The following is a 23,589-nucleotide window of genomic DNA, read 5'->3' on the forward strand; positions in this document are numbered from 1 at the left end:
GACCTCTGAAGCCTGAGCCTCAGCTCCCAGCCCCGCCCGCCCTGGCGAGTGAGCAGACAATCCTCTCGGGCTGGTGAGTGCCAGTCGGCACCGATCCTCTGTGCGGCAATCTCTCCGCTTTGCCCTCCGCACCCCTGTTGCTGCGTTCTCCTCTGTGAACCCGAAGCTTCCCCCTCCGCCACCCGCAGTCTCCGCCCACGAAGGGGCTTCCTAGTGTGTGGAAACCTTTCCTCCTTCACAGCTCCCTCCCTCTGGTGCAGGTCCCGTCCCTATTCTTTTGTCTCTGTTTTTTCTGTTTTCTTTTGCCCTGCCCAGGTACGTGGGGAGTTTCTTGCCTTTTGGGAGGTCTGAGGTCTTCTGCCAGCGTTCAGTAGGTGTTCTGTAGGAGTTGTTCCACATGTAGATGTATTTCTGATGTATTTGTGGTGAGGAAGGTGATCTCCACGTCTTACTCTTCCAGCATCTTGAAGCTCCTCCTGTAAAACTCTATCTTTTCAGACCCCTGTGTGGCCTCAGTAACTTGATAGTTTCCAGCTCCCCCGAGGTTTCTCTTGATTGAGTGCTTTTTCAGTATACCATGACCCCTGCCGCGCGCAGAGCTGCTCGCCGAGCCTGGGCCGGGTCCCGGTGCCCGGACTCACCCGGCCTCTACGTGGCCACGCACTGCAAAGCGGGCTGTAGCTCGCTGCCACCTCCACCATCCGTGAGGGTACAACCACGCCTGAGCTGCTGGTAGGGCGTAGCCCAGAAGTGGCAGCCTGAGGATTTTTCTTTATTGATCATTCAGTATTTTCAGTTCAATTCTAAGTCATTCAGATATCCATAGTACAATTTTCTCACTATGTTATAGAAACATTTTAATGGTACTTTAATTTTAATATTTTAATGATAGTTTAATGTCCACAAAAATGGACTCATAAATCAGACAGATCCAGGATTCAAGTATACTCAAGAAGAGGTAAATGAACAGTCAAAGATTGAATTGGTTTTTTCTTGCATCACAACATCCCCACCAGCTGTTAGCACTTCCCAGAGGACCACTTGAGAAAGGCTCACAAAAAATAGTACCTTCCACAAAAAGGAGTCTGGAGAGTTGCCACTCCTGTCTTTTCTATTGTTTTCCGAAGAAAGGAAGAAAAAACTAGATAGTATTTAATGAGTACCTTGGGCGGGTACACCAATCCTTTCACAGATATTAGGAAGCATGGGTCTCTTTCAATACAAGTTTTCAGACTGCTCTAGGATTGCATGATTCCTTAGGGGAATGAAATACCACAGTGGTGAGTGTCATGCTATCCTTCACGATTGTACTTCTGCCAGCATCTAAGAAGATAGAGCCAGTGGACAGCTTTGGTATCAAATAGCTAATGTAGGGCTTCCCTGGTGGCGCAGTGGTTGAGAGTCCGCCTGCCGATGCACGGGACACGGGTTCGTGCCCTGGTCCGGGAGGATCCCACGTGCCGTGGAGCGGCTGGGCCTGTGAGCCACGGCCACTGAGCCTGCGCATCCAGAGCCTGTGCTTCGCAATGGGAGAGGCCACAACAGTGAGAGTTCTGCGTAACACACACACACAAAAAAATAGCTAATGTAAAGGAAGAAAAACTGGGCAAAGAATAGACAAAAGGGATTTGTGCCCTCAGAAAGAAAAGAATAACTAGAAATCCTGGACTATATGAGATAGAGTGTGTTTAACAATAAGTTCTACTATGTGCACCAGTTTGGAAAAGGAAGAAGGGACAAGGTTCTAAGGTAAAAGTGAATAAGGGCACCAAAATATCCACACTATCCATGTCCCCTTAAATGTGTTAAATAGGATGGGCTCTTTCTTCAGCTGTATTTGAAAAGTTGAAAGTCACAGAATACAAGATGTAGTTTTAGTGACCCCTTTGGTTAACTCCATCCATGCTAATAAACAAATAAGTAATAGTAATTAATTAAGGAAGCCAAGAGTTATTTTCACTCTGGGACCAACGTTTGTAAAAGATTTGCAGAGGAGTTAGTGGGAGTTATTTGCTTCTCAGTCACAGGTGCCAGCTTGGAAAAACTTGTTGCTAGCTATTGATACATCCAAACACAGAGAAATATGCAAGCAAAATTTGATTAAAAAGTTGGCCCTCGGGGTCATTGCAAAGCTCCAAAGAAGGCAAGTTTGATGGCATCAGGAAAGATTAGTTCTAGGGACACCATAATCTCTGTCATAAAATATCACTTGCTGGGCCTGCTTCCAGAGTCCTTCCTCTTAGAGAGCCTAACCTGAATAAGAGCTACAACAGTGGTTTGTGATATATAACTTAACACATCGAACAAGCTTTTGTGTCTGAATATATGAGAAAAAACCTTTGATGGAACCCATAGCACTGAAATCCTTGACCTTCAGCGGTGTGATCTTCTCCAACTCCTACAAAGCAATTTTTGGAACATTGTTGAAAAACCAAAATTGTTATTTTCACAGTCTCTCCTGGCAGGAAAAAAAGGAGAGCAATCCTCAAGATAGGCTAAACGTCTTGTCCGCATGCAGATTTGGTGCAAAATTCGAAATCTATGGTCATGTAGCCTCACAAAGATTCTAGACCAAATGCCTTGACATCCATAATCCCTTTAAGCTCTCTCCTCTGGCATGTTTCTAAGACAAAAGCATGCAGTATCCTTGCCTACCTGTGACCGCTGATAAGAGCCAATGTGACTTTTTTTCTTTCAGGTTGTACAGGAGGAGATCCCCATTCCTTCCAGCTTTGTGAGGCTGAGTTACCTAAGCAGCCGCACCCCCGGGTATAAAACCCTGCTTCGGATCCTTTTAACACATTCAACCATTCCCGTGGGGATGATAAAAGTACACCTCACAGTAGCTGTGGAAGGGCGACTCACACAGAAGTGGTTTCCCGCTGCAATTAATCTTGTCTACACATTTGCTTGGAACAAGACCGACATCTATGGACAGAAGGTTTGGGGCCTGGCAGAGGCTTTGGGTATGTTGAAATAATTCTGTGTAAATAGCAGTGTTGTGTTCACAAAACAGAAAGTACTAGCTGCATATTAATTTGTATTTGGAATAATTATGTGTTTTCTTCTATTTGAGGGATCTAAGGCACTTTTTCATTTAAACACTCCCTTTGGGCCTGTTTAGAGTTCCCTTTTGACACATTTTTGCTTCAAAACGATTTTAGTTCCTCTTTCATGATGGCTGCATACCAGTGGAATCACACAATATCTGACTTGTAACTGTCTCCAGAGCTGAGTGTTGCCTTCTAACTGTGACCTTTGGTGTGGCGTTCTTCAGGTCATGTTTTCATATTTGACATTTAGACTGTCATTTCCACTTAGAAAATACAAAAGTTTAACTTACAGGCATCTCCACGTACTATTTTTTATGTCTAGGATAGTTAGACTCCATTAACTTGTTACTGTGGTAGGTTAAATAAAAAGTCATCCTGCCTTCCTAGTCCTTTTGACTTTAAAACCTAGAATCTTACAAATAGTGGGGACCTTAAGAGGTCCTTGGGGGTCTGTGATCTTCAGATATTTAATTCCTTCAGACAAACGGCATTTTTTAAAAATGAGACTGAGACAGATTTGCCAACTTTTTATTTTGCCAAGTAAGAATATTTTTTAAAGGAAAAAAAAAAGCCCCTACAATCTACTATTGCCTACCAGTACCATAATTTCATCAAGGAGGAATACCGTAGCATCAAAAAAAGGAATAGTCTGTCTTAAGAAATGGTAGTAAGCAATCTAGTACTGATGCTCAGAGAGACAGACAGATAGGCAGAGAGACACCGATGTCTTTATTTCTCTCAGTCTGTAGAAGACAGTGAAAACTTCCTAAGAGACCTGACAGGTCTTCGGAACCACGGTTGGGAGCCATAGACTCTTGTGCCTTCAGGCAGTAGCTCATGGAAACCACCCTTGGACAGATGAGAAGACTATTTTTAAAGTTCTCCAGAGGAGATCTTTTCATATTCTCCCTTGGAAGTGTCTATCATGGTATAATTCGCATATAACTGACCTATATTTCTTAGACTACAGTGTGTCGATTTCCTCTCTTTCTTTCCAGAGGGAAGCATAGGGAGGGGAAAAAAAAAAAAAGACCGGTGACTCTTCTTTGCCCAAGAGACCCTCATATATTTAAATAATCAACTCATCTCTGTTGGGCTTTATTAGAATGCAAGGACTGTGGAGTGGTTCAGATTGCCTCAGTTAGTGAGGAATTATTGTAACGACACAGGGGAAAGTAAGGAAAGAACAAGAAAAGGCATCAGCAGCCTCAAAGGTGGGCCTCATCAAATTGCAGCCTGGCTCGGGATACATTGTAGTCCTAGAAGATCAGCATCTGCTCTATCAGCTGAGCAACAGCTCTAGTTGTCCCCTCTGCAGCAAGAGTCCACTGCTTCCCACCATGGTGACCCAGCCATAGTGATGATGGAGCTCATTACTTCTCCTGTGGTACTAACTACCCTCTTTTTCTCTCAGCTCTTACCAACTCCATGATCTGGTGTCCTGCTCTGTATCTTGCCTTCAGATCTCTCTTACAATATTGGGTTTTGTCAGCCAATCACCATGCAGTAGAGAACATCCGAAGGCAGAGCTCTACCGTTAGGCTAACTATCAATGAGGTTGCTGGCCAGCCTGTGGAGTCCTACCCAATCCCTAGTCCAGTGAGTGTAGTGATGAAGAGGATAACTCTGGAGCCAGACTCCCTCCCTGAGTTCACATCATCCCTTCTCTACTTACTAGCAGCTATGCAACACTGGGTAAATTACTTAATCTCCAAATGCCACAGTTTTTCCATCTATTAAACGGGTATCATAAAGAGAATGTTACAGGTTATTATGCTATGAGGATTAAATGAGGTGGGTGAGTGCTGGTTGCTGGTGTGGTCAGCATATTGGAATCACAAGGTATAAAGCATGGCGCCTATGCAGGTGTTTGTTGCCTCAGCTTCTCTAATAAGGGAGCTGTGGGCTTAACAGGTAGGTACTGTGTTAATTATTCTCCATTTGCCCTCCCAGACACACACACACACACACGCACACGCACACGCACACACAGTCTCTTCTGTGACCTTCTCTGTGCTTTGAAAGACTGGCTTCTATGGACCACATTGCCTGGACGCCTTTGCTCTCTGGCTTCCCTCTTGGTTTGGTCAATGGAAGGCACCATCAGGAGACAGCAGGGTGGAAGGAGAGAGAGGTCAGCGTATTTATCCCTCTCCCTGCTTCACTGCAGTTCTAGCAGTGACTACACTGGAAGATGGGAGCTCCTGTTGAGTAGCCCCTCCTCCAAATCCCCAGGCTCTCTCTGGTCTCCTGTATCACTCCCTCCCCTTACCCCTCTCTGCAAGCCCAGACAGCTTCCCAATGTTGCCAGTCCCTGGGTGGGTCACGACCCTTGTTGATTCCCTTCACCCTGCTCATGCTTCTTTAAATAGTCCCTTCATACAGCTCTTTACTGTGAACACTTCTGAGTGTGATATCTGACTCCTGCTAGGAGTCAAATATCACAGCCTGGCTGATGCCTCCTCAAAGCCTCATATTCCCCTCTCCAGGATATTATCCTAAAGCCTTTGCTTCACTAGAATAATCTAAAAGTCCTCTAACTTTTCTCCATAGGGCTTTGTTTTCCAATTCTTTATGGCTTTGCTCAGAACCCTTGCCAAGTTGTGAGATTTGGGGGGTTTTTTGTTTTTATTTTTTTACTTTTTTCTTAAGTTGTGACACTTAGCAACTTACCCGGTACTCTGATGAAGAGCTGACCAAGACAGTGTCTAGCAGTCATTTCTTGCTAGGGTTCACATAAATGCAACTCAGCCTGACTTTTTTAAAAAAGTAAAAGCTTTATTGAGATATAATTCACATACCATAAAGTTCACCCATTTAAAATGTACCATTCAGTGGGTTTTAGTATTATCAGAATGTTGTACAACCATCACCAACATCTAATTCCAGAACATTTTCATCACCCCACAAAGTAGCCCTATAGACACTAGCAGTCACTAGTCACTCCTCCCTCCCCTCCAGGCCCTGGCAACCACCAATCTCCTTTCAGTCTCTATGGATTTACCTTTTCTGGATATTTCAAACAAATGCAATCATATAATATGTGGTCTTTTGTATCTGACTTCTTTCAGTTGACATAATGTTTCCAAAGTTCATCCATGTCATAGCAGGTGTCAGTCCTTCATTCCTTTTTATGACTGAATAATATTCCGTTGCACAGATATACCACGTTTCATTTATCCATTCATCAACTGGTGGACTTACGGGTTGTTTCCACTTTTTGGCTATTGTGAATAATGCTTCTATTAGCATTTGCATACAAGTATTTGTTTGAATACCTGTTTTCAATTCTTTGGGGGATTTACCTAGGAGTAGAATTGTAGGTCATATGGTAGTTGTTTGACATGTTGAAGAGTGGCCAAACTGTTTTCCACAGTGACTGCACTATTTTATCAACCTCACTTTACGCATAAAAATGTGTTATACATCTTCCTTTTAAATACTCCCAGTGCTGAAGATTCTAAAATTTTCCTCCTTGTTGTAGTTAAGCACTCTTAATGACTTAGTTTCTGATATATCCATGGATGATTGAATAAACAACTAAAACATAAAGAAAAACAAAGATGTTCTAGTATACACGCCAGTGATGAAGGCTTCATCCGTATTGTTTGCCTATGGATGTTGTTTTACTTCCTATTTCTACAGTTAAGTTCCTGGTCAAAACTTGCTCCAGCATTCTGACTATAAACATGGCCTTAATTAAAATGCTGAAATATATATTGTTGGTTCCCTTTTAAGGCTAGTAACAGTAATAAAAGCAAGAGACAATTGACCCACCCAGAAGTGTCCAAGGGAGAGGGAAAAAATGTTCCTCGTGGTGTTTTATGTGTACTTAAGGGACATTTTTTTTTAGATTAGAGAAAGAAAATTGGCAAGGATCCCAAGGAAAACAGCCAAAATAATTTCAGGTGTGGCACCTAAGATGGAATATGGATTATTTACCTTGTAGGAAGTGTTCCTGATAACTTAATCATGGTTAAAGGGATTTTATTTACTACCTAGTCTCCATTTCCATCTCCGCGGAGACTAAGGGAATTTTCTTGACAGTGGTAAAGCATTAGGATGAGTGGTAGAATGAAGATGGACAATCTACTTCTCTGAAGATGGATTGTGAGTGCCTTAAGAACATAACAGACAATAAATAGTTCAGGTGATAAATGGATGGAGACAAAGGGATCAAGTATGTTACCATTGAATTCACACCTTAATAGATACGATTGAATCTAAACAAAGAAGCATTTAGTTGTACTCCTAGCCATATTTTTTAATCACCTAACTGATGTTAGAAGAAACAGACTAAATTTTGCACCAGATATTAACAATGGTGCTATATATGACACTTCTCAGCTTTGCTCAAATTCAGAAATCCTAGTATAGGCTTTTGGTAGGAAGAATAATAGCCACCACCTCCCAAAGATGTAAATATATTATGTTACATGGCAAAAGATAATTAAGGTTACAAATGGGGTTAGGGATGCCAATCAGCTGACCTTGAGATGGAATGATTATCCTGGATTGTCCGGGTGGGCCCACTGTCATCACAAGGGTCCTTAAAAGTGGAAGAGGGAGGCAGAGGGGAGGTCAGAGTTAGAGGATAATATAACTATAGAAGAAAGGCACAGCAAGATGCAGTTTTGCTGGCTTTGAGGATAAAAGAAGGGAGCCAAGGACCAAGGAATGTGGGTGGCCTCTAGAATCTGGAAAAGGCAAGGAAATGGAGCCTTGGAGCCTCCAGAAGGAACTCAGCCCACTGACCCCTTGATTTTAGCTCAGTGAGACCCTTTTCAGACTTCTGACCTCCTTATCTATAAGACGATAAATCTGTCTTGCTTGAAGCCTTTACGTTCGTCATAATTTGTTACAACAGCAATAGGAAACAAACCTTGACCACTATTCTTACAGTCCCAGTTATAGCTAGGATTTTGATTAAAACTATGGCTTGAAAGGTCTCCCACTCTTCTTCCTTCCCATGCCAGTTAAATATGAACCTCTCCCACCTGTTTCTGGGTGATGGAGAAAGAGATCAGATTTAAACAAGCTGAATTGGAAATGATGGTGAATATCTAAGTTGAAATGCCCACTTAGTGTGAAATGTGGGACTCTTGTTTCCCCCATGGCTCAGCTGTGGGAAATTGGTGTGATCTCTAAGGCCTAGAGTGTCACAAAAGAAGAATAGATTGTTGAGAGACAGGCAAAATGAGAAAAGGAGTACTTGAGATCCTAGGGTATCCCACCAGTTTTTACAGTGACACAGATTTTGCAACTAGAGGGATAATACCAGAGTGAATAAATTACCAACAGAGGTTGTGTGAACTAATTCCTTGGAGAAGTATCAATGGCAGCTGATAAGATTGATTAATCCAAGTACAATATTGATCAAGTGGAAGAAGAATAAAATCTCCCTCAGGGTTGCAATACAAAAACCACAATCACTAGTTCATCCGGCTTAAAGATTTTGGTGTCTGATACACAGACAAGACTCCCCTGCTAAAAACTCCATGTGAGCATTTGAAATAATTTGCCCTTAGTGCTTTATTCTCTGGCTCTAAATAAGGTATGATGTCTGGAAATTACTGTATATTATTTAGTTTCTTTCCCAACTCTGCTGCTTGCAAAACAGTGTAAAAAAAATCATTTTTAAGTTCACAGTGCTGTTAAAATTCTAGAGACGGCTTATTTAATTTGACAAACTGGATTGTTCAGGGCCTCTGATCTGCATCCATTATATGAATTTTGTCAAAATAATTCCCTATGTCCGCCTGTGTCCGCATACCTTATCAATATATAATAATGCATTCTGCCTGGTCTTCATTTTAATTAAATTAAACTGCAGTGGTTTGGAGTCCTGGAAGTGCAGGAAATCAGCCATCCGCCTTTAGTAGCACTGCTATAAACAATTCTATTTTTCTTCAAGGTTATTGGCAACAACAATTGCATAATTATTTAGTACAGTAGTTTGGCAAGAAGGAGTGGTGTTTCAGGGAGAACTAGACTTCCTAAAGGTTCACGACGCAACGGAGTCCGTCTAAATTGTGTTAGAGAGAAACAGGGGAACATTAATGGTAATAGGTGCTAAGCTAAGTTTGCTTTGTGCACACAAAACATCCCCAAGAATGATGCTTTAGTGTTCATAAATTTCCCTTCAGTAAAACCTAAGCAGGCTGGGCAGCCACAAAAATAGCATCCACTTAATATTTCGATAATAAATGGGTAGTGCTTTGCAATTTACAAAGTTCTTTCACATACATTTTCTCATTTTAATCCTTATAACATTGCTGCCTGATAGGTATGGCACAATGAATATGATCTTCATGTTACAGAGCGGGAAACTGAGGTTCAGAAACAAGAAGTGACTTGCCGAAAGACCGTTCCAGAGCAGGGATTCAAACTCAGGTCTCCCAGTCCTGAGCTCTGCATGCCTTTTTACTGCTGCCTGTCTTCACTAAAGGGACCAACCCACTTTACTGAGTACCCAATTCAACGCCCCAGTGGCTTTCTGTCAAGGAAGCTAGCAGAGATAATAATCTTTCATCATTTCTCTCCACTCATGAATTCGTAATCATTAACTGAGAGCAGGGCTGTTTCATCCATTCAGCTTTATAGGCACAGCACCAAGGATGTGAGTTTTTCAAGGACCTACAAAAATCTTCACAACCTGAAAAATAAATTTATTGGCACCAAAATGTGCAAAGAAAACCAGGAATCAACATTAATAAATCGTTTAAATAAATGTCTGCAAAATGGAGCATTATGTCAGCTTGTCAACTCCAACTCAATTTTCACACTTACACGTGAAATGTGTTTAACGTTGGATATGGGTTGTGGGTTGTATCCATTTTAATATTTCTGATAAAATGTGAGATCGGCCCTCCGAAGAGTACCTAGAGCTTACCAGGGTTTTTAAGTGACCCTTGATTGACACTCTGGTAAGCAAGTGGTCTGTGCCCATTTCAAACTGCTGGTCACACCCAGTATTAGACTGTGAAATCCATTTGGTGAGTCAATCAATATTTTTTAATGGAATAAAATGGAATGGAATGGAATAGAACATAAGTGAATAGAATAGAATAGAATAGAATAGAATAGAATAGATCAGAATGTAAAACTATGAGGAGAGTATGGTTTGGGAAAACTTCCTTTCACTTGTACGTGTGTGTGTGTGTGTGTGTGTCTTTACATGTGTGTTGGGTCACAATTAAATGACTTTCAGGCATAAGAATTTGAAAACTATTGGCAAGGTAATATAGTCAAGAGACAGAAAAATTAAATGATTTACCAAACCATATGGTTTATTTTCCAAGTCAGCATTTATGACTGTTCTCGCCTCCCAGTCCCTTCTACCAACCCATCTCAGGGCATTATGGCAATATCTCTGCAAGATTAGGTGACGATATATATAATTTGTCATTCCAACCAATATACTCTTGAGAGTGAAAGAGGATGCTGTTAACAATAGCATAACTGGATACTGTTTTGGGCCAACCAGGATACGTGGTGCTTCTGCTTCAAGGTTATCCCTAGCTTCCAATCCTTATACCTTAAACTCAGAGCAAATGAAAGGTTATTTATTTAAAGCACTTCTGAATCATGGGTCTTTCCCTTAATAGCTGTGATCTAGCATAGAAGTAAAAGGCACTTGCTAAGAAGTGACTGGGTTTGAGCTCTGGTTCTGCCATTTACTACTAGTCAGATGACCTTGGACTAGTCACTTCACCTCTCTGAGTCTATTATCTCATCTATCAAATGGGAGTAAATATATCTTCCTCATGAGCTTGCATGAGTCTTCAAATTAGGTAATATACACAAAAATGTATTTAACTGTTAGGTGTTATGCAAATGTAAGGTGATATTATTTTAAGGAGGCCATGGATGAAAGTTCTAAAAGGCAGGTAACCCTTCAGGGTATGGCCTCTCTGACATGACGAATTATCCTGCCCTGTGTAATATCCACTGTGTCTGCAGTGCTTAGCAAATCACCTGTCTGGCACGTAGAACTGCTCAGCGAAGGTTTGCTGAGTCATTAAATAACCAGCACCTTTCTTTCCATTACAGTATTGCATCCCCGTTAATCAATCACATTGTTTCAAAGGATAACTAGTCCATTTTCAAGGTGAATCCATCTCCTAAACCCCCTCCCAAAGAAAAATGCCTAAATACTGCTAGAAGATAATAACCTTTTGTTTTCTTTTGTACTGGGTTAGGGGCGGGGGAGCGGGGAAGGGGAAGGGGTTGTTCTTCATTTGTTTTTTTTTGTTTTTTTTTTGTTTTTCCGGTACGTGGGCCTCTCACTGCTGTGGCCTCTCCCACTGTGGAGCACAGGCTCCAGACGCGCAGGCTCAGCGGCCATGGCTCACGGGCCTAGCCGCTCCGCAGCATGTGGGATCTTCCCGGACTGGGGCACGAACCTGCATCCCCTGCATCGGCAGGCAGACTCTTAACCACTGCGCCATCAGGGAAGCCCCTTCATTTGTTTTTGATGCACTCCCCAGACATTGACTGTCTAGCTACCCTGACCTTTCAATATCCCAAAGATATGAAACGTCAAAGCCCTGCCCACATGCCATGCTCTCTGCCTAGAATGTTCTTCCCTGTTCTTCATGAGGTAAACCCCTTCTACGTGAAGAGGCTTTCCCTTGTCTTCCCATTCCAGCTTAAATTCCCTTGTTACACTGTCTCATGATACGCTGCACTTCCCCACCATAGCAGTTATCATGATTTGTGTGTGTACGTGTTGTCTTGTTTCATATTTGCCCCTCTCACTAGAATGTGAGCAACGTGAGCTCCGCTGGCGGGAGTGCTATCTTGTTCTGTCTTGTTCATTCTCACATTCCCAGTGCCTGACAACAGGAGGTACTCATTAAATATCGTGAATTTGTTCACCCTGCCTTCTGTGGTACACAGGTCATCTGGGTTCTGGGTTCGCTTTTATGCAGCTAGGCTCGGACAAAGCAGCCCGGAAAAAAAAATTCATAAGATAAGTTGTCAGTGTACAGGACCTCTTGGCCGAAAGGCTGTGTGGCTACCTCACTCCTGGATGCTTTTTACCTTTTCTACCTGTATTTTCTCTTCATTCAACTGCTGTGTCGCTTTTAGCACTATGATGTTTAAACTGGTAGGGTTATTTTTGTAAACTGGTAAGGTGCAGGTCCTAAGTAAAATATTACCAAATCAAATCCAGTGACTCATTAAAAAGATAATACATCATGACCAAGTGCCGTAGAGTGTATTTTAGGACCTCAAAGATGGTTCAGCGTTAGGAAATGTATTGCTAGAATTTACCACCTCAGTAGATTAAAGGAGAAAACTATGTGAATATCTCCATAAGTACTGAAAAGGCACTTGGTAAAAATTCATCACCTGATTCTGACACTCTTAGTAAGCCAGGAATAATAGATAAACAAAGCATTTCAGGCCACTGGGCACTGTGTCAAATTGAGGAGTCTCTGGGGTTATCCTATCCTATGAGAAATCACTAGAGAATAGGAGAAAGTAGAAGTCATTCTGGGAGCAGGTACCCGTTCTCAGTAGATAGCATTTTATCTGTAGTTTTTGTCTATTGTGGCCGTGGCCTTCATTTGGTTTGTTAGGCCTCTCGTCTTTTACTGTTGTTGTTTTATATTAATCTACTATTTTAAAAGAATGGGAAATATTTCTTGTTCTATTTAATGAGTTCTTTTCAATAAGAACGTTTCGACCTTGTTGCTACTTACCTTTTAAATGTGATGAAATTATTTTTAGATGTTCCTTGAGTTCATGAAGGTAACATAAATTTCTCACACTGACTATCAGACTACTTTTAATTATATATGGCCTTCATAAATGCAACCATTATGAATTCTGAAGCCTTAGCCTGAAGCTGTTGAAAATCATCTGCTTAATCTTGTCATATTTTGCACATCAGCTTCATCACGTGGCATCTTTACCTTGGCTATTTAACGTCAGTCTCCTATCGCAGCCCTTACAGGTGAATGTCACAGTCACTAAATCGGGTGTCAGGAGCGCTGTGGCCCTCCACCTTCTTGCAGTCCCCACATCACACTAATGCTGCTGCTCTGATAAGTAGAGTGTAATTCAGTTACTATTTTTCTAATGTCAAATGGCTTTGGGGGAGCAAGCTGCAGTCTTTCTTTATAAGCCAGTAGAATAAAGTCTTCTTTATAAGCCAGTGTTGTTGCAAGATGACTAACAGTGAAGTCAGGTGCAAATCCTGTGACCAGAGGACGGCATCCTCTACAAAAGTAGCAAGGCTATCTTGACAATCAGTGACTCTTGGTTAAGGAACATCCCATTAATATCTCTGTGTCAAGGTGAGGGAGAGAATATGGGAAGACAGAAATCCAGACGGAATTAAGGGTGTCACAAGAGAGGCAGTCACATGGTTCTGAGAGAGTATTCTGCCATATTAACGGCTCTTTCTCAGCTGCCTTCCCAATATGTACACACCAGCATGGGACCACTACACCAGCCCCTAGGAAGTATAGCCCGGGACCCCCTCCTTCCCCACCTATCTCCACTCACTGCCAGACTGGTCTGTCCTCCATAGCGCCTCTGAAATGTTGAATAATTATTCTTTCCTTCCTATTACACTGTTCTTCCCAGACCCCACTCCAGAATGCTGGAGGCTGAATCCTTTGCCTACACCATGCTGTGTTGATGATCAGATGTGATAGGCACCAGGCCACCTGGGAAGTGGTAGTGGGTCCACTCTGCTTAGTTAACTGAGACTCAGCTGTCACAGTACCAGGCAGAGTGTAATGTCGGGGCTCAGCCTTTTCAGTGCCAGCCCCTGAGTAGCCCTTTTTTCCCCCATATTTAATTATATGAAAAAGAGTAGGCGTTCCGTGCGTTACAGTCTGCTTCCATGAGAGGAAGTCTAGGATTGGTTGCTACTGTATTTGCCAGTTCCTTGTGCATTTGGAGAGCAGCTCAACTCCGTGGGGTGAAACGTCTGCCTTCTCATACACCAACTGCAAGTTCCAGGATTCTGTTAAAGCGGCTGCTGTCAGAAAGAAACCTTGCCTTGTTACTCTGAGCAAGGAGCCACACACAGCCATTCTCATTAAAGTCAGTTGGAATTTTGGACAAGTCTTAAGTATAAATCATAACATGATTAGCTCATAGAGTTTTCTCAAGAGAAAGTAAATCTAATAAAAATTAGAGGGAACTTATTAAGTGGCCGCCTTGTTGCTATTTGCTATGACTAGGGGAAAAAATAATATAATTGTGGGGTTTGCAGCCAGTGCACTTTTTTGTTGTGGGCTAGAGAGCAATTCAGACATGAGGAGGTGAAGAGGATGTCTCATTACCATTGCACTGAGGATACTTTATATAAGCATTTCCTGCCACAGAGTTGGGAGGATCTTTGCTCCTGAGAGGGAAAAAGCAGGCTCCAAACCACCATCGGAGGTCACCAGGGCACACTACTTACTTGCAAAACTGCACAATCAACTTCCGGAGAAGAGATTCTAGGGGAGCACGTCAGGCTTCAAATGTATAAGAGGCAGATCCTGACAATAGCAGGGAAGGAGATGTGGCTTTAAGGGAACTTGTAATCATTATCGTTGTGATTATTTATTAATCAAGACTTTTAAGTGTTGGCAAGAGAAGCAGAAACTGTGTTATTCTTCACACCAACACGGCCCTAAGTGTGCTTTCTCACCCCCTGATTTTTCCAACATGAGATACAGTGCTCTCTTTGGCTTTTGGGTTTGATTTCCCAACTTGAACTGATCAAATGCAATCTTGAAAGAATGCACTTTAGAATCATAGAGAGAAATGCTAAAGGGGGACTGTAAGAATTATCTAGTACAGCAGTCTTTGATCTGAGATCTTTATTTAGACTTCAGGAGATCCGTGAACCCCCTAGAATTATATATAAAATTTTGTGTGCATATGCGTTTTTCTAGGAGGAAGATCCATAACTTTTATCACATTCATAACAAAAGGTTCCCTGACCCAAAAGGGTCTAAGAACCACCAATTCTAGTCCATCCTCTCCCCTCCTCCTTTGTTACAATGAAGAACAGACTCCCGGAGATGGAGAATAATATGCCTGCAACCGCACAGCTAGTTAATGGCAGACCCAAGAATTGAAGTCTCTTCTGACTCTAGGTCTGAAACCAGTTATTTCCACTATACCAGAGTTGTTTTAGCAAAGCACTGGGGACATGATAAGATATCAAGGAGACTGTAGACAGCAATGATTTGTGCCACACGTGTAACCTGAACTAGATTACCTTTGAGATCCTCTTCACCACTGAAATTCTGTGTTTCTATCCATCTTAATAGAGAACAGCATTGAACCAGATGATCCCAAACTAATTTCCCTTTAGAAATCATTTCCACTGTATGATTAGTCTTTCCTGCTTCCTATTGATCTCCCTTGCTAATAGTGCTTGGTTAGGGCTAATACTAAAATGAGTTTGCATTCCAAGAGTCTTCACCAGCTGATGGCAGGGTAGAAGGGCATCCCCATCAGGACCAGCTACATAATTTGCAGGGCCCAGTGTTAAATGAAAATACCCAGCCTCTTGTTAAAAAAGTATTAAGGATTTCAAGACAGTGACAGGAGAACATTAAACCAAGTATGGGGCCCTTCTAAGCGTGAAGATGGTCCTGGTCCCTTTTAAAGCTTTGATGGAGGGGGGACAAAGAGAAGTCAGCCTGTGGTTTAAAATTGGCCACAGATGACCCCCCAAAGGTAACAATCATAAGGACTTTTTGGCTTATCTGTGCATGTGCTTGCACACACACATGCACGTGCACACCTAAATCAGTTGGACTAAAATTACCATCTTTTCTCTTCACCTAATGCCCAAATCCAAAACTAGTCGGCTTGAATTTTTCCTCTTAGGACCTATTGCACTGGCATTGTTTAAGCACACATTTTCATTACCAGTTTTCATAACCAGATGACAAAGAAAGAAATGAGTTCTCCGGGGGCATCTGAAGAGTCAGGTAGAGGCAGGTACTCGAAAGCAATAGCACACGACCAGCTAGGGGTATTTTAAGCTGCCAGAAAGGGGGAAAAGCAGCTAGCTTTGGGCTATGCAGTGTAATGAGCCAATACTCTCAGGCTTAGAACATTATGAGGACACAAAGCATTTTGAATTCAAGAATCAGAACTCTGGGGTTCCAACAGGTAAGCAGATTTACCAACTGAGAAAATGGTTGGGACTTGGTATACTTGAGTTCTACATATCTCAGTAGAGCAGAGGCACCCAAGTTATCACATTCTGCACTTCCCATTTTAGCGCCATACTGGGGCTCCCAGTTTAATGCACGACATCCGTGCTTCATAAGGGTTGGAGCCAAATGTTGGGTGATGTCCCATTGGTTAGAAACCAAAGTCTAACATGCACAAAGTGGAATTTACACTCATGGTGCTTGTAGCACTCTAAGCAAACTCAGACTTCTTGGCAAACTAAAGGCCAGTTAGCATGGGAGAAAATATAAATGGGTGAATCGATTTTTATTAGTCTCATGTGTAGTCAGTTGTTGTATAAGTGACCCAGTACTCCAAAGCCAGCTTCCTAAGTGCATTTTGCACTCCAGAGAGATCAGAAAACAACTTTCCCTGCACTTCTACTACAAAGGTAAAGAAAGAAATTGTATCACCACAGCTTAAGCCTTCAGGGAGCTTATTTCTTCAGTTTTACAACGCAGCCTTTTACCCAAAAGCCCATACTAAAGCTTGATGTCCAAAACATATGGTGCATACCTAACGACAGCCTCAGTGAGTCACTCATTCATGTATTTATCCAATATGCACGGACTGGTCACTTTTGGATGCCCGATGCTATGCTAGGTGAAAAGTATTTGTGATCAAATTTCAACCCAAATCGGAATTCAATAGCAGATGTGTTAGCCAGAGGCTTACCAACCAGTGCAAAAATGAAGCAAATCTTTTTACATGTTCTAATGTGTTATTAACTCTTTGCTTGCAGTGTCTGTGGGATATGAATATGAAATGTGCCCCGACTTTATTCTCTGGGAAAAAAGGACTGTTATCTTACAAGGTTTCGAGATGGATGCTTCTAACCTAGGAGGCTGGTCATTGAATAAGCATCATATTTTGAATCCTCAAAGTGGTAAGCACATTTTTTGATATTTATTAATACTATTTTCCTAATGCTATATACATATATATGTAATACTTATTGCAGAAAATTTGGAAAAGTACAAGGAAAAAAGTACTTATAAGTCCACCACCTAGAGATGACCACATTATATTTCTTTTCAAATGGATCTGATTTCAAATTAGTGCTAGTAGAGTGAGACCTCTTCACAAAGTAATATGAAACTGGGTTTTAAGAATCATCTCTCGGGGCTTCCCTGGTGGCGCAGTGGTTAAGAATCCGTCTGCCAGTGCACGTGACATGGGTTCCAGCCCTGGTCCAGGAAGATCCCACACGCCACGGAGCAACTAAGCCCGTGCACCACAACTACTGAGACTGCGCTCTAGAGCCCGCGAGCCACAACTACTGAAGCCCGTGCGCCTAGAGCCCGTGCTCTGCAACAAGAGAAGCCACCGCAATGAGAAGACCGCGCACCGCCATGAAGCGTAGCCCCCGCTCGCCGCAATTAGAGAAAGCCCGCACGCAGCAACAAAGACCCAGTGCAGCCAAAAATAAATAAATAAATTTATTTTTTAAAAATCATCTGTCATTACTGCACTATCCCAGGTGATTAACCAGTTTATCTGACATTGTAACCAACTTCTAAAAACTGGAATAATATTTGCCGTATTTCATATGATCTAAGACACCATCGATTATAAGTACACCATTATTTTATGGAAAACGGTGTCAATTAAACAGTGACACACATTGATTGCAAGATACATACTTATTCCAGAGATGTGAAAATAGGAAGCAAAATGTGCATCTTAGAATTAACGAATAATCTAAGTGATACAGTTTTCGAAGAGTTTTAGTGAACTCTGTCCCATTTTAAACACAACAACCCTGCAGTGTGGCCTTAACCCCATTTAAAAATCAAGACTCCGAAGCTGAGTCACGTTACTTTCCCCTAGGGCTCACAGTAAGTGGCCAAGAGCTGTCCATGTGCTCTTTCTCTACGCCAGTTTTTTATCCACATAAATGTCAGTATATGCAGTAAGAAGCTAGGGGCAGAGTAAAGGGACAGTAATGGATAACAGAGAAAAAGAGGTAAGAGGAACGCAGGGGAAGAAGAGAAAGAATCTGGGAAAAGACTACAGCTCTGGACTTCACTTAGTTTTAAGCCTCCTAAGTCCTGGACTTAGGAAAGAGGGAAAAGCAGTGAGAATCAGGACACTCTCATCTTCAACCTTTGCCTTCTTCGTACCACTTTTCCTGCTGTCGCTTTCTCCTAGTTTGTAATTTAAATGTTAAATAAATCAGGAGAGGAGACCACAGGTGGCCCTTAAGTCCATGCTTCTCTCAGACAAACTGATTTTGCTACCCTGGTTATAAATGCTTCATCCAAGTCACTTCACCTCCTTTTGCTGGGAAACCATTCGTTGGTGTTTCCATCCAGCGTCATTTGAACATCTACTGGTAAGTTTTCACTGTGAAATCATATTCCTTTTCACCTGAAGAGGCAGATTCTGACCAACCTTTAGTAGAATGTGTACTTTGGGTTATTTCTCCAGGACTGGGGAAATGAATGTATATATGAGGCAGCTACACCCTTCCATCCAGCTGCCCTTGTATCCCTCTTACCTTTGTGAAATAGCTGGCTAAGGCCGGGTTATCTTGTAAGGCCATGAACTGACCAAGGCTAAGAGATCCGTTTTATAATCACACCTATGGTCTTATTCATTTGCACCGTAGTTAAATCAACCAATCCAACCAGCCACACAGGCTGGGAAATTTTGATCGGCAAAGCTAACCAGGTTTGCCTCAATCACAGAATGAGACCACCTACCAGAGTCCCAGTGTGGGCCCTGAAGATGGAGTCCATTGCTATATGCCCTTGTTATACCTTCTTCCCCCCATTCAAGGAAGATCCTAAATTCCACTTCCAACTGTTTGTTTTTTTAAGAGCAAAGATTCAGGCACGGATATAAAATGTCAACTTTTTTTCTGTTGTCAAAAGGAGAATCGCAGTTTTAAAAGTATAAAAACGAAAGGGCAGATGCCACTTATTAAATTATTAGGTTTTTTGTTTTGATTTGAAAGAGTTTGACATTTTAAGCAGCCGTTTCTTTTCCACTCACTTTTATTGGCTCGTATGGATTGTCTCTTTCAAATGCCTGTCATTGACATTAAACACAAAGTGGAAATGACCTCAATCCAGCCCCCAGCTGTGTGCTCCCAGTTCTACATTCTCTTACCATTTGCTTCACCCAGGTTTAAAAATTCAGAACAGAGGGGAGCCATTCAGAAAGTTGGCTTTAGGGACCCCCCTGATTTCCACAGATGTGTCCTTTTCACCCCTAATTCACCAGTAATTGGTTTTTAGGTAATAGGTACCAAGTTATTTCTGGGAATCTTTTTAACAGCCTTACTGAAGTATAACTTATACACCACAAAATTTACCCATTTTAAGCGTACACTTCAATGCTTTTTAGTAAATGGTAGAGTTGTGCAACCATCACCACCACAGAGTTTTAGAATGTTTTTCTCACCCCAAAAGATCCCTTGTACCCACCCCAACCCCACTAAATCTGCTTTCTGTCTCTTTCTGAGAATTTTATTCTGAGAAAGAAACCTTACTTAAGATAGATTTTTTTAAAAGGAAGATTTGTTCATTTTATCATCTCATTTGTAGGCACATTGTATTTCTCACCAAGAACTGGTCACACTTGCCAGGAAACAGGTCTGAAGGCAGCGCTGCCAGTGCCTTTCAGCCTGCCCTTGGACACGAGCACCTCTCTTGGGACATTTTCAGAATCTAAATCCCACCCATAAATGCAGTTTTAGAAACAGGAATGATAAGTGTGAAGGAGTAGCTTTGAGAGGACCAATTAGAAAGCAATGCTCTTTCCCCCTCAGGTCAGACAGTCTTTTCTGACTGATTAAGGCCAGAGCCTAACTCTTTAGGCACCCCGCTTTTTTGATCTGAGACAGATAGCAGATTAGAAACAAGGATCTATCTTCCCCCAGTTTCCTCTCGCTGGTTAAAAAGACACCTGTAATTAGATTGGATGTCTGCTGCCATTCAATTCTGCAGTTTTTCTTTGGCTCCAAAATCATTATGCAGCGGGTAGTTTCTAGTAGGCAGTGTTTTCAGACCATTTGTCATTTCAGTTGCAGCAATTGTACTTACCTGACAATTAACCATTGGTTGTGGAGCATTGTTTCCAAATATTATGCCTGATATATGGAGATGGTTCCTGCTTTCACTGTGAGATTAAAAAAAGAAAGCTAGGAACTTGTGTTTTTCAATATTATTCCTTCAAAATGCATCTTCTTAGTGATTACAGAGAGTACATATTTATTCTTTTAAGATAAATCAGTTCTTTAAAATTATGCCAGTTGAGTGTTTAAAATTATTAGAAAAAACAATCCAGGATTCTAATTGGGTATTGTCATCTGTCTGAAATGGATAAAGAATTTCCTTTAACTTAGCCTCCAAGATAGGCCAGTAGTTTGTTGGCAAATGGTTTTAGTGGGAGGACAAGTAAGTTTCCATTGATCATGTTGGCATATCTCCCAATTTGTGTTTATATCCTCTCAGTCAAGTCCTAAGAGAAATATGTATTGGGTCCCATGTTGTTCATAAGCCTGAAAAATGGTTTCTTCTTTGAAATCAGCATAAAGCACCACCCACTGGCTCCCAAGGGGAATTTTTATTTCAAACTTATTTATAAGCTTCAAAAGAAGTTCTGAGCAAGGTAGCAGGAAGGTATGAGTAGTGTGTTTAAAAGTATGCTTAACTTACTATACAACAGGCTTGACTTTTTGGCAGAGGAAAGGAAACCTTGGGGGAGATCTAAAATGTGCTGTAGGGCTCCAGCCAGTGGGGTTTCTTTGTTGACTGTAAACAAGACACCCAATCCTTAGCAGGAAGTTGGCCTTCATATAAATAATGTGTGTAGTCTCAGGATCATTTGATTCTGTTTTCAAAATGAGCACGTGTGGCAGAATAAACTGGAAAGGAGGCAGCAGTAATTGATCAAGATTTCCAGGAACATAAACAAAATATTTTCAAAGCAACCTTTTGCAGAAGAATTGGTGTTAAATCATTGTTGCTAGATGGTATGCCCCGGTTCTATGTAATGGAAGGTTAAACAGATTCTTGAAACAACAAAAACACCCTTCAAAATGATCTATCTTTCCAGGGCAATACAAAAGGGGTTTGCCCATTTTTGTTTTGATTGCTTCAGCTTTAAACAGGAATGGTAATTTCAGTACACGGGCACTTTAGTACCTTGCATGAAAGCAAGACATCAATTGTTGAGATGTAATCAGAAAGTACATTGCCTTATGTTTTATTTCCTTTAATCATTCTTCTTCTTTGATCGAGTGCTGGGCTTTCTAATAGAAAAGAGGAGTTTTAGAATTGCAGGCTTAGAAGAATGGTTTAGAATAGCCATCTTAGTTTTTAAATTGCCAGGAGCCTGGTAATAACATGTCATTTTGAAGGTAATTGTTAACTATACCATTATATTAATATAAAAAAAATGGAGCTCTATCTGTGAAAATAGATGTTAATAGCATATCTGCTATTTCCAAGCCCATACTTGGAAATATTTTTGAATGATATACCCTGTAGTGCATTGCTGAAATACTGACATGCTAAGCAGTTGGTTTTCTCATTTATTAAAGAACATATCATAGTCTCAGTGAGTGATCATCAGGAGATTTCTTTTTAATGATGTTGTGCAACTGTCATGCCAGTTCTCATTCACTTTCTCCCAATTCATTTAAATTGCAGTATTGATCACATTGCAATTAAGTGTTTTTTGAGAAATGAAATTCCATCCTATTAATCTAACTTAATTAACTACTCTAAATCTTAAGAAATTTCTTTACTGCCTAATAAAGTTATTAATAAAATAAATAAGAAAGTAGTGAGCCTCAAGATATCTATCTCATGGTTCTACAATGACAGACCAATTTGTTGGGGCATAAGCTCATAGCTGGTCCTGCAGATCATATGTTGAAAAAATAGCCAGAAATCACCTTGGGAGGGAAAGTAAAATTACTTTAGATTTGAAATCCAAAGGCTATATGAGTATGGGATTTCTGTTTCCTGGAAGGCCCCTTCTAGGTTCATATTTGGTGCCATGGTTTTGTGCGTGTTTTACCCTCTTATCTATTTTTGCCAGCCACCTTCCTATTTCAGAGTGATCAGTAGTTTCTATTGTAGGACTGTGGGACTAAAAGTTGGAAGAAAACCGAGGGAGACATTTCAGGAAATGTTTAGGGAGAGTAACAGGTGGTCCGAGGAGATAGATAGCAGGGGTCATGGGAGAAAAAATAAGACTGGACAGGATAACTGCATTCATTCATTTGCTGTCAGTTACTTCAGCCTGACACATTGGCATGCCTTCTCACCACATGGCTTTGTTTTTTTGTTTGTTTGTTTGTTTTTTAACCTGTCCCGGCTCATTCTGGGCAGACTTGAGCTATTTAGCACAGCAGTACTTGTTCCTTGGGTTTTCTGCCCAAGCTCAGCAGGTTTTCAAAATCATTGGAATTTGGACAAGGAAACTATAAGAAACTCAAAGCTTATTTTCAACATTTACTGAGCACTTATAACAACTTGGCCACAGGGATGGGCACTGAAACGCAGGAAGGAGTAAGACAGAGTGTGTGCCTTCAAGGAGCTCATGTTCTAATGGGGAAGATAGAGAAGTAATGAAAACAGTATCATACATGTGTCAAATGTTATAACAGAGCTATGGAAAACTGCACATACAGAGGAGGAAGTAACTAATTCTGGCTGGATAGAGCCTTGGGGAAGAACTGAGCTGAGCTTTGGAGGGTAGGTAAGAGTTTCCCAAACAAACAAGATGAGGAAGGCATTCAGGATAGAGGGACTAGTGAAGTACAAAAGCAGAGAGGAAGGACTTTCCTGGTGGTCCAGCGGTTAAGAATCTACCTTCCAGTGCAGGGGACGTGGGATCGATCCCTGGTCGAGGAACTAAGATCCCACATGCTGAACGGCAACTAGAGAGAAGCCCACATGCCACAACAAAGACCCGACACAGCCATAAATAAATAAATAAATTAATTAATTAATTAATTTCTTTAAAAAGCAGAGAGGAATGGAAGCATGTGAAAATACTTGTAAATAGTTTGCTGTAGCTGAAGCTCGGGATACACATGAGAGGGCGATGAGACAGAAGGCTGAAGAAAGAGGCAAGCACCAAATCATGAAGGACTTTGTATTCCTTAATAATAAGGAATGGACCCCTTACTCCACAGAGGGTATGGAACTATTAAAAGGTTTTAAGCCACAGATTGAAATAATCTCTATGGCAGGAGTGTGGACAGTGGTTTGGAGATGGGTATGCATGGAGACCAGGAGACCCAGAACTTAAGACAAACTGAATGAAAGCAGTCGTGGTAGAAACAGAGACCATGAAACTGGTTCAACATATT

General features: G+C 41.4%; 1 protein-coding gene across 3 annotated transcripts in view; it reads left to right on the plus strand.

Moving 5' to 3' along the window:
• The window catches only part of TENM1 (teneurin transmembrane protein 1), a 552,490-nt gene that overhangs the window by 415,564 nt on the left and 113,337 nt on the right, over nucleotides 1-23,589 (plus strand). For all 3 annotated transcript variants that reach the window (XM_024737354.1, XM_024737356.1, XM_024737355.1), the window contains exons 18-19: nucleotides 2,699-2,966; nucleotides 16,999-17,142. In XM_024737354.1, the coding sequence (XP_024593122.1) occupies nucleotides 2,699-2,966; nucleotides 16,999-17,142 (412 nt within the window). The remainder of the gene's footprint in view (nucleotides 1-2,698; nucleotides 2,967-16,998; nucleotides 17,143-23,589) is intronic.

This window comes from Neophocaena asiaeorientalis, unplaced genomic scaffold (assembly GCF_003031525.2).
Source record: "Neophocaena asiaeorientalis asiaeorientalis breed wild unplaced genomic scaffold, Neophocaena_asiaeorientalis_V1.1 scaffold541, whole genome shotgun sequence".
Lineage (NCBI taxonomy): Eukaryota > Metazoa > Chordata > Mammalia > Artiodactyla > Phocoenidae > Neophocaena > Neophocaena asiaeorientalis.